The following is a 16,444-nucleotide window of genomic DNA, read 5'->3' on the forward strand; positions in this document are numbered from 1 at the left end:
GTATGATGGTTTGTATTACCTTTCAAGTTGGCCGATCGAACAGTCCGTTCGATCGGTTGGTCCAACCGATCGGTTAGCAGCTGAGGTTTGGCAAAGTGTCACTCGATCGGGTGGCATGCTCGATCGGGTGACATTCCAATGTTTCGAAAAGGTTAAGTGTTGAAGTATAGTATCTCATGATTCGAGCAGTAATGTTCAATCGAGTGGCGTAGTCGATCGAACAGTACCTCGTCAATACTACACTTTTGTGAGTTGGTGGGTCTAAGTGCTAGTCGATCGGTTAGCCCGGTCGATCGGCTGGCATAGTCGTTCGGTTGGGCTGTTCGATCGAACAGCCTAACCGTTCGGCCAGCTTCTGACCTGGTTAGCCTATCTCTTAACACTTGGTTATTCCCGTTACTTGGTGTGATTTGGAGATAGTTTGACTACGAGTTGAACCACAAAACTGAAGTCCCCACTTAGCCCACTGACTCGAGCAGGAATCACCCAAACTCGGTCAGAGACGGTTTGGAACCTAAGTTTAACGTTTAACCCGAAATCGGTATATCTCTCGGTAGAACCCGAATCTTGAACCATGTGTTTGTTTAGATTGATTTGTAAATCGGTTCAAGTCTCGTTTTCACCTTTTTGAGTGTAAAAGAGTTGAAAGATAGATGAAAACCCATCTTCCAATCCTTTTCCACCGTGAAATGTTAAGATCTTTGGTAGATTTTAGGTTATTTATGTGGAAATCGGTTAGATCTAAGCTATTCATGGTGGAATGATGTCAAAACTTAGTGTTCTTGAAGAACACATGATGACATCACCCAAGAACACCTAGATCTTGGTGATTTCATGGATGAAATCCAAGTTTTGAAAGATAGAAAGATGGAGAATCGATTAATGAACAAAAACGTACAAGGATTAGAGCGAAATACTTACCGGTTTGAGAGAAATCTGAGAAATAGCGAGATGAGAAGGCTGTTCGGTCAGAGCTTTTCCAAAAGTGGAAAGTATGACAATGACAGCCCTATTTATAGGCTTCCAAAAGAGGAAAGGTCAGCTGATCGAGCAGCATTCCTGATCGAGCGGCTGCCCGATCGAACAGCCTGTTCGATCGGCTAGCCTGTTCGATCAGGTTGCCCTGTTCGATCGGCTTGCCTGGTTTTGAGTGTTTCGCGACGATTTTTGATATTTCGAGTTCGATAGTTGAGGAGTAGAGTAGGATAGAGTTCCTATTCAAATTACTTTCAGTAGTCGGGACTATATTTAACATACAAGCATCCTTACAACCTATTTTCAAAGTTGGTTTCGATTGTGTTTGATTATCCTTCGATTCTTGATTGATTTTGATTGATTCACCACACACTTTAACATAAAGTAAGCATGCACAAGTAACACGTAAGGCACACACACACGTATAAAAGCATTAAAATTATCCACACTAGAGTTCGATGATTGATTTGATTAGCTTGATTATTGATTGACTAGCTTTATTGCATTGTTACTTCCTATCATTCACAGTCAGTCGTCGATTCACAGTTCGACGATCGGTCGATTAGTTTGATTATACAACACTTACTCCAAATAATATGAAAATCAAAATGAAACTAAAATGAAATTAATCTTTATTGATCTTTAATTCCAATAACAGTCAACTCTTGACTTTGACTTTGACTTTGGGAAAACACGGGGTGTTACATGGTAAGAGCCAGGTGTAATACCCTTACATACACGTGGTTCAAAAGTTGAGTAATGCAACCTTCATCCCCCTCCCCGAACATGAATATTGACCTTAATGATGTTAACTTTCCTAAATCCTCAGATGATAAATTTAACTTTTCATCCGGACATGACGAGCTCAAATGAAGCACCTCATCTGGGATTTTAACCTCGTTACAAGCAGGCTCTATAACTAAACAATCATGTTTCATTACATGCCGTGCCATGTCATGCACTAGATCATGCATTTTACATCTATCAATACCATCCTCATATTTGTTACCCTTCTCAACCTGGAAGAGGGATTTCCAAATCAAACAATTAAAAAATTCTTCCCCTATCACATACAAGTTGTCTGTTTCTTCTTTGGGCGGAATGAAACCGTTTGCTACCCACAACAAGATCAGTTCATCTTTTTTTAGTTCATGGCCTTTAGGAAACAAACAAAAATAAGAAAAACATCTCTTTAAATGTGGAGCCAAGTTATCATAACTTAACTTTAAAGCAGGCAAGACATTATTTTCTTGTAAGTTCCATATGTTACTGTCTTTCACACGTTGCCAGTCGTTGCTACTACTTTTTGACCACATTAAGCTGCCCAAAGTCTTCACTGCCAAAGGCAGCCCCTTACATTTCACAACTATTTCCCTTCCAATAGGCTCTAGCTTACGTACGTCATCCCCCACTCTTCCTTGTGCAAATGCATGCTTCTTAAATAATAACCATGAGTTCTCTTCTGATAAACAACCCAATTGATGTCGTAGCTCGCCAACCTTAGTCATCATTCGACAAGTTCTTTCTGACCGTGTTGTCATCACAACAATACTTCCTTCTGCCCCACAACTTAATGTTCCACTTAATCTTTCCCACTTTTCCTTTTCGTCCTCTTCAGCCCAAACGTCATCTAGTACAATTAAAAATTTCTTTTCCCTTAACTTGCTTTGAAGGGAAGCTTGCAACGTATCCAGCTGTGTAAGTGTACACCCAGATTTATCTACGGACTCAATGATTTTCTTTATAATCTCGTTAACTTGGAAGTTTTCAGAGACATACACCCAACATCGTAAGTCGAAATATTGATTAACAATCGTATGGTTATAGGCTAATTGAGCTAGAGTAGTCTTTCCTATGCCTCCCATACCCCATATACCATACACCCGAATCTCACCATTGTCATATTTTCCTATATCTTTGTTGCATACCGTTCTTATAACCATCTCCACCTCTTCATCTCTTCCTAAAATTTTTGAAGAATCAAGTATAAGCGAGCTCGTTTCCCTATTAGGCATCTCACCTTCAACTCCCACATCTACATGACTTGTGTCACTAGAGATCAAGTTTAACTCAAATCTCCTGGATGCTATCTCATCCAGTTTTGTTCTTATGGCTTTAACTTTGTGAGCAGCCCTAACACGAAACTTAAATTTGGAGAATGAGGCTCTTACCTTGTATTTGATGCCTATTTTGATTCCTCTTTCGACGTCTATCTCTTTGTGTAGACTTCGTAGCAAAGCTTCAGTTGAGATATCATCCAACACATTTTCTACCTTGAAGGATGCAGATCTAAGACGCTGAAGCCATAACTCTACAGCCTTTTCCTTGATGTGTTTCTCTTCTGCATCTTCAAGAACAGCTTGGATCTGCTCGAAATCTTCCTTGAGACGCATAATATCACCCTTGAATCGCCGAAGTAGACCAAACTCTTTGATAAGTTCAGAAGTCAGTCTCCCTATCACATCCTTCACAAGAGCCGAAACAGCTGCATCTCCCATGATTACTATTTCAAAATGTTAGAATCAGAGAAAGATCGATGGTGATCCAAGAAGTGTAAGCTTGAAAACCAAAGCAAGAATGTGAAGAAAAAGTAAAGGCAATACAACAACTGTAAGTAAAGCATATAATTATTGCAAGAAAAGGATGAGTATCAATCAAACAATATAGTTCAATGTAGGAAATAACATGCATATCAATCTTGAACACAAGTATAACTCATCCAAACAAATACCTCATTTCGATCCCGAACGCAAGTACAACTCATCCAAACTTCACTATAAAAGATAAATTTAAATATGCCAGGGTGATTCGGGTTTTGACTATTCCAGTCTGGCTTAGGGCTATAGTCGATAGTTTATCTATAAAATTCTGTTTTGGAAGATCAATAGTTTATTAAGTAAATTTATTATGAAAAAGTATTTGTCAGTAACAAGATTTGTATCTTTTAATCCACCATCGTTACTTGTATGTGGAGGATTCAAACCGTATACAGTGAGTCCTACATTTTTTCTGTATTTTAAAAACTCAACTCATGTAATGGATCTTATAATTATAATGTTTTATTAAGGTTAATTTTTTGTTAAAAAAATAAAAAAAAAAAAAACTTTTTTTTCCTCTTTCAGTTGCGACTTATGAGATAACACTACCATTTCTCTGATAAGTGGTAAACTTTCTATATTTGTTTAGTTATATGTAAATTTTTGTTATTTTTTATTTAACTGTTTTTACAGCTCACTTGAACCATTTGTTGGAGTACTAGATGCAACAAAATTCGTGCTTGCTGAAAGCTTCCATGGTTGTAGGTACGTGTTCTTCGCTTACGCTTTTACTATATCAGAAGATGATGATATGCAATTGATAATCTGCAAGTGTAAATCAAATGAAGGGGAAATCTCAATGCAGTCCTGTGGAAAGTCAAAGGTATAAAAAGTCAATGCTTGACATATAGTCAAAATTGTCAAAAATCAGTCAATTATGCTCAGATGGCTAAAGATTGGGTGCTGGTCAACAGTGGTCAAAATTGATTATAGTCAAAGTTGGTCAACTGTACAAACTGTCCAGGAGTTGAAAACTCAAAAAGGTCAAGATCAAGCAGTTATTAACAACGAAAGTCAAGGGTTTGAAGTCAAGGGTTTCAAAAGTCCAAATGGGTTGATTTGGATGGAGCAAAAGTGGGAAGATTTGTTAAAGGGGATTTGGCATGGGACGTTAAATGGGTCGGTTATCGGCAACCAAAAACCTGAACAACCCGACCCAGAAAACCCAAAACCCGAAGAACATTTGGCGCCCTATAAAGGTGATTTGGCATGGGACGTTAACCAGCAAGTTACTCTTAATTAGTGATACTTTTTCGGGAACCATTTCCTTTACCCAAACAAAAAGACAAATACCTAAACAACTGCTCTGCGGATTGTAAAGAAAGTATTTAAATTTTTATAACTATTAACTACAGATGACAAAACTTGTAGATACTTACTTGAAGCTATTTGTTTTATAACTTTGTTCTTCCACTATGTGGCTCTTGGCAATAATCTTCAATCTTTAATTAGTGACAGTAAAGCTTTTCTTTTTCGGAAAGCCGCCACTAAAACGCAAGCTAGCCTGGTAAACAGGCTGCAGCCATGTGGCTTTAGTAGTAGATGATATCAACTACCCATCACAAAAGCAGCTAACCCAATTATGTTAGCCGCACCAGAGTAATAGATTTGTTGCAAACATTTTCTTTTTTATTTCAGTTGATGGTTTTCATCACTTTTCCCAAGTACTAGAAGCTATAGCTGTGAATTGAGAAATGGTGTAAGATTGTGCAAAAAGTTTGTATCTTGATTATATAACTAGGTTAGAAACCGGTGTATTACACACACAGGTTGAATATAGGAAATATGAAGATTCAGTAATTATAAAATGATGTTTTGAGATAAGATATGATTGAAGTTACGTATAAGTAAATACTTAAAATAACTAAAATCAGTAACTAGGGTTTTGTTATATGTAATTTGGGATTTTCAGGCAACCTACATATTATTAGTGTATACTGTTGTATTCTAGAGTTGGTTATGATAGGAGAGAGTCTGGTGAAATAGCTCTGTTTTCCAGCCAGATTACCTTTTCCCGTTGAGCGGAAACTGCTGTTGTCCGGTTAACCACCTTCGTTCATCTTCCCTTTTGCTTCCGCTTTTTCTTTTTCGAACTGTTTTCTCATCTGCAAATCTGCTATTCTATTATTCACGGCTATCACAAGTGATGATTCAACAAATTCTACATCGAATTCGTCTCCAATGTTTCCTAACATCACAGAATTTTCTTAACTGGAAACACCAAGTTCTAACTGTTCTCAAGAATTTGAGAATATTGAAGTTTCTTAATCGAAGCAACGGTTTGTTAGATTGTATGTTTGTCTAGTTGTTATAGTTTGTAGGTAATAAGAGTTTGGGTCAAAGAAGTTAATTAGGAGGCTTTTGATATAAGTACATTGTAAGGTTCAATGTAATTTGTGTGCAAGTTTATTGAATACAAGAAAAGGCCGTGAGTGTGATCGTTGTTTTGATCACAAAAATCCGATTGTGTGAGATGTGAGTGTGGTTGTTTGAATCTGGGCCACCATGATTCAGTATTGCAAATAAATTACATTGTGTGACATAATAAATTATGCAAAAAATTATGTTCTTGATTCTAGAATTTCTGTTTTGTATGATATCGTTACTTTTATGTGGAGGATTTAAACCGAATACAGTAATACTTCTCTCCCCTGTTCTTTTTAGCCTAGCTGAGTTCAACTTATTTCCAATATTTTAAAAACATAACGCTTGTAAAGGATCTTGTAATATTAATCTTTAATAAAGGTTAAATTTTCTTTTTTTTACTTAACTTTTTTTTTCTCTTTCAGTTATGAGATAACATTTCTGTTTCTTTGATGAATTTTCTATATTTGTTTAGTTATTAATAAATTTTCTTTATTTGGTAAACTTTATATTTACAGCTCACTTGAACCACTTATTGGAGTTCTACATGCAACAAAATACCAGCTTGCTGAAAGCTTCCATGGTTGTAGGTATGTTCCACCCATTTGACCCTTTTTAGCTATTTTTTAGTTTTACTCGTTTGACCCGTTAGAGATAGAAACATTACACAGATGGACCCATTCAAACGTAAATGGGTCGAAATTGCCACTGCTTGCTTTTCAGGTACATAATATTAGAAGTTTTAATTATATTGACCAGGAAAAGTGGAAAACATCATTCGTTGATTGCTGACTCGTAAAATATTTCTGTAATATTTCTCAGGTTTTCAGCTTGCTCCAAACTTCCATGGGATTTTAGCAGGAGCGATAAGCTTTGTATATCTTTTGTTTCCGCTCAAGGTTTTTAAGGGCCCGGTAGATATGTGTAGGCCCAATAAAAGATCCCTGATGTAGAATTTTTTGAAACCCAGTAGAATAACAATATACCCTGTGCGTGCGTACTCTTAGCGCTCAAAAAAAAAAAAACATGTGACGTTTCGGTTTCATCATCGACATCAGATAATCATTCATTGTTTCAGCCTTCGGGTATGAATTTGTGAAATTGATTAATAGAATGTAAAGTTTTGATTTTTAGATTTAGAATTAGTCAATTAGATGAAACCTTGAATCTTTGATGTTTAGATTTATTGGCTTAGAATTTAATGAAACTTTTTGAGTCTTTGATGTTTGAATCTTTGAGACTTTGACGTTTAGTTAAAACTTTGACATGTAAAACTATATGTGTCTTCATGGGGATGGGGTCCCATATTCGCCATGAGGGGGGACAAGCGGTGTTCAGCGTGACCCCACTCCACGTCAGCACTACGCAAGGCCTCATCGCAGGTATAACATGTAGCCTTAGTGAGCATGTTAATCACGTACTTTTATTAAGACACTTCTATCCCCGGAAAGTAACAAATACATCTCAAATTCATAAACAACTCCAATTTAAAGCCAACATTTCATAACACAATTAAATACTATCCAATATTACAAAAATAAATAACGATATCCAAATTATTGTCTAAATGGTTCAATAGTCGATTCGTTTACACAACTACATGAGATCCCATGATGCAAAAAGCCTAAAAATGAACATAATAAGCAGTAAAACAGCGCATATCTCCCTCTTTTACAAATGTTGAACCACACTTGGATTTCATGACACCTAGAAATTAACAATAAAGAAATATGAAGAATCAACGTAGAGTTCATTTCGAAAGAAAAGCAAACTAAAACTCGCATAAGGTTACCTTGTGTTTAGAGTGCCAAAGTTAAGTCACCAGCCATCATTTGTCAATCTCTTCACCACCAAATGCTAAATTGAGAAAAAGATTCAACGAACTTTTGTCAGCTATATTCAAACGAAATTCAGTTTGCTAGAAAATTTCATGCATAATGAAACAAATTGTGAAGTTATGTATGCATGCCAGTTGAAATTAAGGTTAATAATATTCAGTACTTTTTATGTCTTTCTAAAATACTATATGGTACATACCAAAGGTCAGTGTAATTTTTAACATTTACTTACACTGTATTGATATTTCAGAAAAAAAAAATACTGAAATCAAAAGCAACGTCCAAGCAAAATCAAATACTTTAATTATATGTTTTCTAAATTAAGAAAATTTCACCGACCCAACCCGACCCGACCCGTTTGCCAGGTCTAATTGTCTTTCTTAAAGAACGCGAGACTTATGTAGTAAAAAGGTTAGGAAAAAAAAGAATAAAGGAGATAAATCTTACGATGGAGCATTAAAACTTAGATCGGGAATGTGAGAAACTTTATGCCAATCTTCACCCATGTATCTATTATACCTTTTACTTAGATGTTTACAGCTTCTTATCGCAAGTTTGTTTAGATCCTTGAAACTCTGAATCTCATCCGGTAGAGAAAGTAATCCATCACAATCTTCAAATTTCATCTTTCTGATGCTTGGAAGATTACACGGTAAAGAAATTAATTTCTCACACTTTTTTAATTCTAAATCCACCAGTTTTGGAAGATTATCTGGTAAAGAAATTAATTCCCTACACCAGATGATCTTTAATCTTTGTAAACAAATAAACATATCGGTGTTGTCTACTGACATGTTTATATCATCATCGTGAAAACACTTCAAAGAATACATGTACGACAACTGAATAACCCTAAGACTGGGGAGTCTCCCAAGTGGTGGAAGACGCTCACAGTTCTTACACTTATCAAAAACAATTTCAACCAAATTCCTTAAATTGTCCATCCAACTTGGAGAAATGGTCTTTCCCATGTAATTCTCCACTTTCAATATCTCTAAAGATGGATTTGGCTCTAATCCCTCAAGAACCTCTTCCATGTATGGAAACATTTCTGGTGTATATAATTCTTCTGACCACTTTAACACCAAAATTGACAGATTCTTCTTGCATTTGAGATTGGCACTCTTGGCCTCGCTTAAACCTTCAACATTCTTAAGTTCTTCTATCTTTAACTCCCCCTTAAGAAGATTTAAATCCCCCAATTCACTTATTTTGGCCCCTATCTCCTTACCAACAGGAAATCGTGGAAGCATTCGAAGACTAGTTAGTTTCTCGATTCCACACGGAAAATGTCGGAGTGAATAACAACCATTAATGTCCAAACGTTGAAGGCTAATCATGTCTTTTAGGCCGTCTGGTAAAACTTCTATACCCGAGCCAAACAAGGTCAAGTATTTCAGATATCTGAGCTTGCAAATCGATTCAGGCAATTTACGCAATCTCCTACACCAACATAAAATCAACACTTGCAAGTTTTGGAGATACATAATCGACTCGGGTAAAGCATCTATACTTGAATTTGATAAATTGAAGTATCTCAGATGTTTGAGTTTACAAATTGATTCTGGTAATGTCCTTAACCTAGTAAGATCCAGGTGTAATACCCTTACATACATGTGCTTGAAAAGTTGACTAATGCAACCTTCATCCTCCTCCCCGAACATGAATATTGACCTTAATGATGTTAACTTTCCTAAATCCTCAGATGATAAAATTAACTTTTCATCCGGACATGACGAGCTCAAATGAAGCACCTCATCTGGGATTTTAACCTCGTTACAAGCAGGCTCTATAACTAAACAATCATGTTTCATTACATGCCGTGCCATGTCATGCACTAGATCATGCATTTTACATGTATCATCATCATCCACCTGGAAGAGGGATTTCCAAACCAAACAATTAAAACTTTCTTCTCCAATCACATACAAGTTGTCTGTTTCTTCTCTGGGCGGAATGAAACCGTTTGCTACCCACAACAAGATCAGTTCATCTTTTTCTAGTTCATAGCCTTTAGGAAACAAACAAAAATAAGAAAAACATCTCTTTAAATGTGGAGCCAAGTTATCATAGCTTAACTTTAAAGCAGGCAAGACATTATTTTCTTGTAAGTTCCATATGTTACTGTCTTTCACACGTTGCCAGTCGTTGCTACTACTTTTTGACCACATTAAGCTGCCCAAAGTCTTCACTGCCAAAGGCAGCCCCTTACATTTCACAACTATTTCCCTTCCAATAGGCTCTAGCTTACGTTCGTCATCCCCCACTCTTCCTTCTGCAAATGCATGCTTCTTAAATAATAACCATGAGTTCTCTTCTGATAAACATCCCAATTCATGTCGTAGCTCGCCAACCTTAGCCATCATTCGACAAGTTCTCTCTGACCGTGTTGTCATCACAACAATACTTCCTTCTTCCCCACAACTTAATGTTCCACTTAATGTTTTCCATTTTCCCTCTTCGTTCTCTTCAGCCCAAACATCATCTAGTACAATTAAGAATTTTCTTCCCATTAACTTGTTTTGGAGGGAAGCTTGCAACGTATCGAGCTGTGTAAGCGTACACCCAGATTTATCTACGGACTCGATGATTTTTTTCATTATCTCATTAACTTGGAAGTTTTCAGAGACATACACCCAACATTTTAAGTCAAAATATTGATCAACTCTCTTATGGTTATAGACTAATTGAGCTAGAGTAGTCTTTCCTAGACCTCCCATACCCCAAATACCATACACCCGAATATCACCATTGTCATATTTTCCTATATCTTTGTTGCATACCGTTCTTATAACCATCTCCACCTCTTCATCTTTTCCTAAAATTTTTGAAGAATCAAGTATAAGCGAGCTCGTTTCCCTATTAGGCATCTCACCTTCAACTCCCACATCTTCATGACTTGTGTCACTAGAGATCAAGTTTAACTCAAATCTCCTGGATGCTATGTCATCCAGTTTTGTTCTTATGGCTTTAACTTTGTGAGCAGCCCTGACACGAAACTTAAATTTGGAGAATGAGGCTCGTACCTTGTATTTGATGCCTATTTTGATTCCTCTTTCGATGTCTATCTCTTTGTGTAGACTTCGTAGCAAAGCTTCAGTTGAGATATCGTCCAGCACATTTTCTACCTTGAATGATGCAGATCTAAGACACTGAAGCCATAACTCTACAGCCTTTTCCTTGATGTGTTTCTCTTCTGCATCTTCAAGAACAGCTTGGATCTGCTCGAAATCTTCCTTGAGACGCATAATATCACCCTTGAATCCCCAAAGCAGAGCAAACTCTTTGATAAGTTCAGAAGTCAGTCTCCCTATCACATCCTTCACAAGAGCCGAAACAGCTGCATCTCCCATGATTACTATTTCAAAATGTTAGAATCAAAGAAAGATCGATGGTGATCCAAGAAGTGAAAGCTTGAAAACCAAAGCAAGAATGTGAAGAAAAAGTAAAGGCAATACAACAACTCTAAAGCATATTTTTGCAAGGAAAGTATGAGTATCAATCAAACAAAGGATATGCATATTATAGCAAGGAACGGATGAGTATCCATCAAACAAAGGATATAATTGATAGCTTTTGAAAAAGATATGCCGACCCATATTGTTGCAAGACAATTCTTTTTCGAATTTTGCTGCTGCCTATAATATTTTGATCTTTTTGTTATTTATTGAAGTTGTGTATACGCATAAAGAAACTATTATATCAATTTCTGGTTATTAACTAATAGCTTTTTACCCGTGTTTGTTTTAGTTAACTTTTACACATTGGTTAGAATCAGTAAATCTATGCGTGCTTCGCCAACATTAGATTCACGTATGGTATATACAATATAGTTCATGTAGGAAATAACATGCATATCAATCTTGAACACAAGTATAACTCATCCAAACAAATACCTTATTTCGATAAACGCAAGTACAACTCATCCAAACTTCACTATAACCGATAAATTTAAATATGCCAGGGTGATTCGGGTTTTGACTATTCCAGTCTGGCTTAGGGCTATAGTCGATCCTAGCCAAGCCAAGCCAAGCCAAGCTGGGCTCGAGCCATCTCGGCTATAGTCGGTCTCGATCTTGAACTTAAACGACGAGCCATCTTGACTCGACTCGTCTATTTTATCAAAGAAAAGTCTAGCTCGAGCTCGGCTCGTAAAATGTTCAAGCCACTCAAGCCCAAATGAGCCGGCTCGTTAATTTTTTTTCTTCTTTTACAAGTATTGATAACATAAAAAAAACAAAAAATAAATAAATACAAAATTAACATAGATATATCATTACATGGTATAAAGAGTGGCCTTCAAAACCTCATCAACTTGATACTATTAGCTGTTTACAATATTTCAGTTTTGTGAATGTATATTGTGATCAGTTTATAATTTAAGTTTTATCTATAAAATTTTGTTTAACTTTTTTTACAGCTCACTTGAACCATTTGTTGGAGTACTAGATGCAACAAAATTCGTGCTTGCTGAAAGCTTCCATGGTTGTAGGTACGTGTTCGCTTACGCGTTTACTATATTGAGGTTTGACCATGAAAACATAATGTGTTGACTTCTGGCTCAACAAACATTTCTACAATGTTTGTCAGGTTTTCAGCTTGGATACACTGTGATATTTGGGTCATATGCATCATTTTTCTTTGTCTGCACTGGTTCGTGATCATTCTCCTATTTTTCTTTATCTTATTCACATGTTTTTCCACTAAAAAAAAGGGTAATGCACGGTACCCCTGACCGCGGAGGGGATAACCCCTCTCAGACCGCCACCCGACAAGCCTGAGCCTGGCAGTAAATACCCTTGCCGAGCCGACCCTTTGAGGGTACTTTGTTCGCCCCAAGGTTCGAACCCGGTACCTCTTGGTAAGAGGTGGGTGTCGGTGGCCAACTGGGCTACCACATGTTTTTCTACTACGCAAAGCATGTTTGTTATGTCTCATGTGAAACTTGAATTTATTTCCGTTAAAGCGAACATGAATTTATTCCCAAGTCTTAAGTTCGATGCTGCAATCAGAAGATGATGATATGCAATTGATACTCTGCAAGTGTAAGTCAAATGAAGGGGAAATCTCAACGCAGTCCTATGGAAAGTCAAAGGTATAAAAAGTCAATGCTTGACATATAGTCAAAATTGTCAAAAATCAGTCAATTATGCTCAGATGGCTAAAGATTGGGTGCTGGTCAACAGTGGTCAAAATTGATTATAGTCAAAGTTGGACAACTGTACAAACTGTCCAGGAGTTGAAAATTCAGAAAAGTCAAGATCAAGCAGTTAGAAATCAAGGTTCTCAAAAGTCCAAATGGGTTAATTGGATGGAGCAAAAGTGGGAAGATTTGTTAAAGGTGGATTCGAAGATGAAGATTTTTAGTATTCATGTTTGTGTGTATTTCATTGTCTATATGGGTTGTATTGTTTTCAAGTATTATGATTGATATAAAGATAGGAATAAGCAATAATGTGTATAGTGCATAGAATAGATGAGTATATAAGTATATCGCTTTGGTTTAATTGAGCCATGTTTAGGCCCAATTGGAGTTAAACTATTGTTGTGTTAGTTCATTTGGGCCATTTGTGATCTAAATGGGCTTTAGAATTGCTTGGGCTCAGGCATTTGTGTAAAGCCTAGTAAGATTTTCGTCAGGTTTGGCGACCCATCTCATTTGGAGGGTTCTCATTGGTCTATGAATTGACACATGGGTCCACACTCCACACACTCACCTTCACTCTCGTGCCCTTTACCCCACTCACGAGTAGGGTTGTCCTTTTTTATCCGAAACCCCGACCCGAATTCGAATCCACCTGAACCCGAACCTTAAATGGGTCGGTCATCTGGTCATTTTTTCCAACCAAAAACCCGAACAACCTGACACGAAAAACCGAAAGCCCGAAGAACATACCTACTCATGAGAGAGCCCTTGGCGTCCACAATATGGTGTTTGGCGCCCTATAAAGGTGTTTAGACTGTAGAGTGACAAGTTAAGTCACCAACCATCATTCATCAATCTTGATCTTCATATGTACCCAAATGAAAGAAAGAATTTATTGAGCTGTTGTTAGCTGCATTCAAACAGCAATAAGTTGCTTGCAAATGATGCATGATGATTTATAAAAAAAATATTTTATGGTAGCAACAGGATTTATACCCTAGTAAATCATTTCATTTGAAATTTAAGGTTACTACTTACTAGTATTGTGTAATTTTATCCTATCTATTAAAAAGAAGGTCAAGACGAATCAGTATTGAACAGGAACGAAAACGGAAAATAACATGAACTTGGCTAAGCACCCAAATTTTATTAATGTCAAGAAACTATCACAAAACTTGACTCATACAATCTCTAATACCCAAAGCATGGTATTTATAATCTAAACACACCTATTAGATTATAACTAGGATTGCTAAAAATCTATCTATTTTAGGACATGATAATAATAATTAATTATCCACTCCTTAATTAGTTTCCTTGCCTTGCACGCAAAGGAACCTTTAATTCGAAATTTCCAACAATCACCCCCGGAATTTCGAACTCGTATCTGAGAAGTCTTCAACTCCAAGCTTTTCAGTCATCTCCTTGAACTTGATCTTCCCAAGAGCCTTCGTCAAAATATCCGCCTTTTGATCAATGCCACTAACATGCTCGACCACGATATCTTCACGATCAACACATTCCTGAATGTAGTGAAACCGGGATTTTATGTGTTTGCTTCTTCCATGGAAAACCGGGTTCCTCGTGAGAGCTATCGCCGATGTATTATCAACACGTAACACCGCCACTTGAATTTTCTTGTCGAGTAATTCACTAATCAATTCTTTTAGTCAAACCGCCTGACACGCGGCTGCACTAGCCGCCATATACTCCGCCTCACATGATGATAAAGCAACTGTACTTTGCTTTTGAGAACACCAAGTAATTGGGGAAGACCCAAAATAAAACACATGTCCCGTAGTACTTCTTCCATCGTCCGGATTTATGTTGTGACTACTATCACTGTAACCGACCAACATATTTTCTCCTCGAGTATAGGTAATGCCATAACTAAAAGTACCTTTTAAAAAGCGTAGAATTTGCTTGATGAAAGCTGCATGAGATTGCTTCGGGCAATGCATGTATCGACTGGCTACTCCGACCGAAAACGCCAAATCTGGTCGAGTCTGTAAAAGGTACCGGAGACACCCGATAAACTTTCGATATCTCGTTGCATCAAAATCTTCTTCGTCATCAAATTTAGAAACTTCCACGTTCGGGTCTATGGGAACACTAGTAGGAATGCAGTTAATCATACCGGCTTCCGTCAGTATTTTCTTTGCATACGCCTCTTGCTTAATTTTTATCCCGTCCTTGCTCTGCGACACTTCAATTCCAAGATAATAAGTAAGCATTCCCAAATCCGACATTTCAAAGTTTTTAGCCACCCCGCGCTTAAACTCCATAATAAGTTTCAAATTTGAACCCGTCACAATTAAATCGTCCACGTACACGCCGATTAATAAGACGTCCGTTCCAATGGTTCTTCGGTATACGGCTTGTTCTTGCGAGCACCGGTGAAATTTCAAATCTAATAAAATATTATTTAATTTCGTATTCCACGCACGTGGAGGTTGCCTTAACCCGTATAACGCCTTCGATAATTTATAGACTTTATGCTCTTCGCCTTTTATAACGAACCCTTCTGGTTGAACGACAAAAACTTCTTCTTTTAATTCGCCATGTAGGAACGCGGATTTAACATCTAGATGATGTAATTCCCAACCTTCATTCGCTGCAAGAGATAAAAGTAATCGAACTGTTTCAAGTCGAGCAACTGGCGCGAACACTTCGTCAAAATCAACTCCGGGTTGCTGAACATAACCCTTCGCCACGAGTCTAGCCTTGTGTTTATTTAGTGAGTCATCCGCGTTTCTTTTAACCTTGAAAACCCACTTCAAACCAATCGCTTTTGCACCACGCGGTAACTCGGTCAATGACCACGTATTGTTTTTATTTATTGATTCGATTTCTGCGCGCATTGCTTTCATCCACTCCGGTTTATTTTTGGCATCATGAAAATAAGCCGGTTCGTAATCCGCAAGCAATAAATATTCTTCATCAATAGAACTCGAATTTAAAACATAATCGTTAAAACGTACCGGGGTAAACGTAGCGCGATTCGATCTACGAACAACTGGCTCAGGAATCATGAAAATATTTTCATCAGCGTTGCCACTATTCTCGCCATTTGATCTGCTACTGTTTGGAGCCGTATGGGCCTGTTCACACTCCATTGGGCTTTGGTGAGGTGGGCCATTAAACGGACTAGATGAGGTGCCATCGTAGGATGAAGTGTTTTGCCCATCAGCATTGTCACCATTTAAGTCACTTGTGTTTGGCGTACTTGAACGACTACTAGATTCGCTTGTTTCGGTATTTACCAAGCCAACTCCGGTGTCAATTACGCTACCAAAGTCTACCCAAAACATACCCGGTTCGCGAGACTCTTTGTCATTAAAAACAATATTTTTCCCCAATTCCAACCAAGCGTTTCATCAAACTCCGTATCCCCGTCTCGACCCACAACAATTCTTCGAGTCGTTGGATTGTATAAACGATACGCCCCCAAACCTTTTTCGCTTCCAAGATAAACTAGACGGGTCGAACGATCGTCTAATTTTGGGAGATGCCTGCCAACAGTT

General features: G+C 37.4%; 3 protein-coding genes across 3 annotated transcripts in view; all 3 read right to left on the bottom strand.

Moving 5' to 3' along the window:
* Positions 1-1,676: 1,676 nt before the first annotated feature.
* LOC110933478 (putative disease resistance protein RGA3) lies at positions 1,677-3,473 on the bottom strand. The gene has a single exon (XM_022176699.2). The coding sequence runs from the start codon at positions 3,471-3,473 to the stop codon at positions 1,677-1,679; it is 1,797 nt and encodes a 598-aa protein (XP_022032391.1).
* A 4,744-nt stretch (positions 3,474-8,217) lies between these two features.
* LOC110933485 (disease resistance protein RGA2-like) lies at positions 8,218-11,127 on the bottom strand. The gene has a single exon (XM_022176705.1). The coding sequence runs from the start codon at positions 11,125-11,127 to the stop codon at positions 8,218-8,220; it is 2,910 nt and encodes a 969-aa protein (XP_022032397.1).
* Positions 11,128-16,415: 5,288 nt separating this feature from the next.
* Positions 16,416-16,444, bottom strand: part of LOC118491660 (putative disease resistance protein RGA3) — a 58,357-nt gene continuing 58,328 nt past the window's right edge. Inside the window, exon 2 of the mRNA XM_035989607.1 lies at positions 16,416-16,432. Coding sequence (XP_035845500.1) covers positions 16,416-16,432 — 17 coding nt within the window. The remainder of the gene's footprint in view (positions 16,433-16,444) is intronic.

The sequence above is a fragment of the Helianthus annuus genome, chromosome 1, assembly GCF_002127325.2.
Source record: "Helianthus annuus cultivar XRQ/B chromosome 1, HanXRQr2.0-SUNRISE, whole genome shotgun sequence".
NCBI classification, from domain to species: domain Eukaryota; kingdom Viridiplantae; phylum Streptophyta; class Magnoliopsida; order Asterales; family Asteraceae; genus Helianthus; species Helianthus annuus.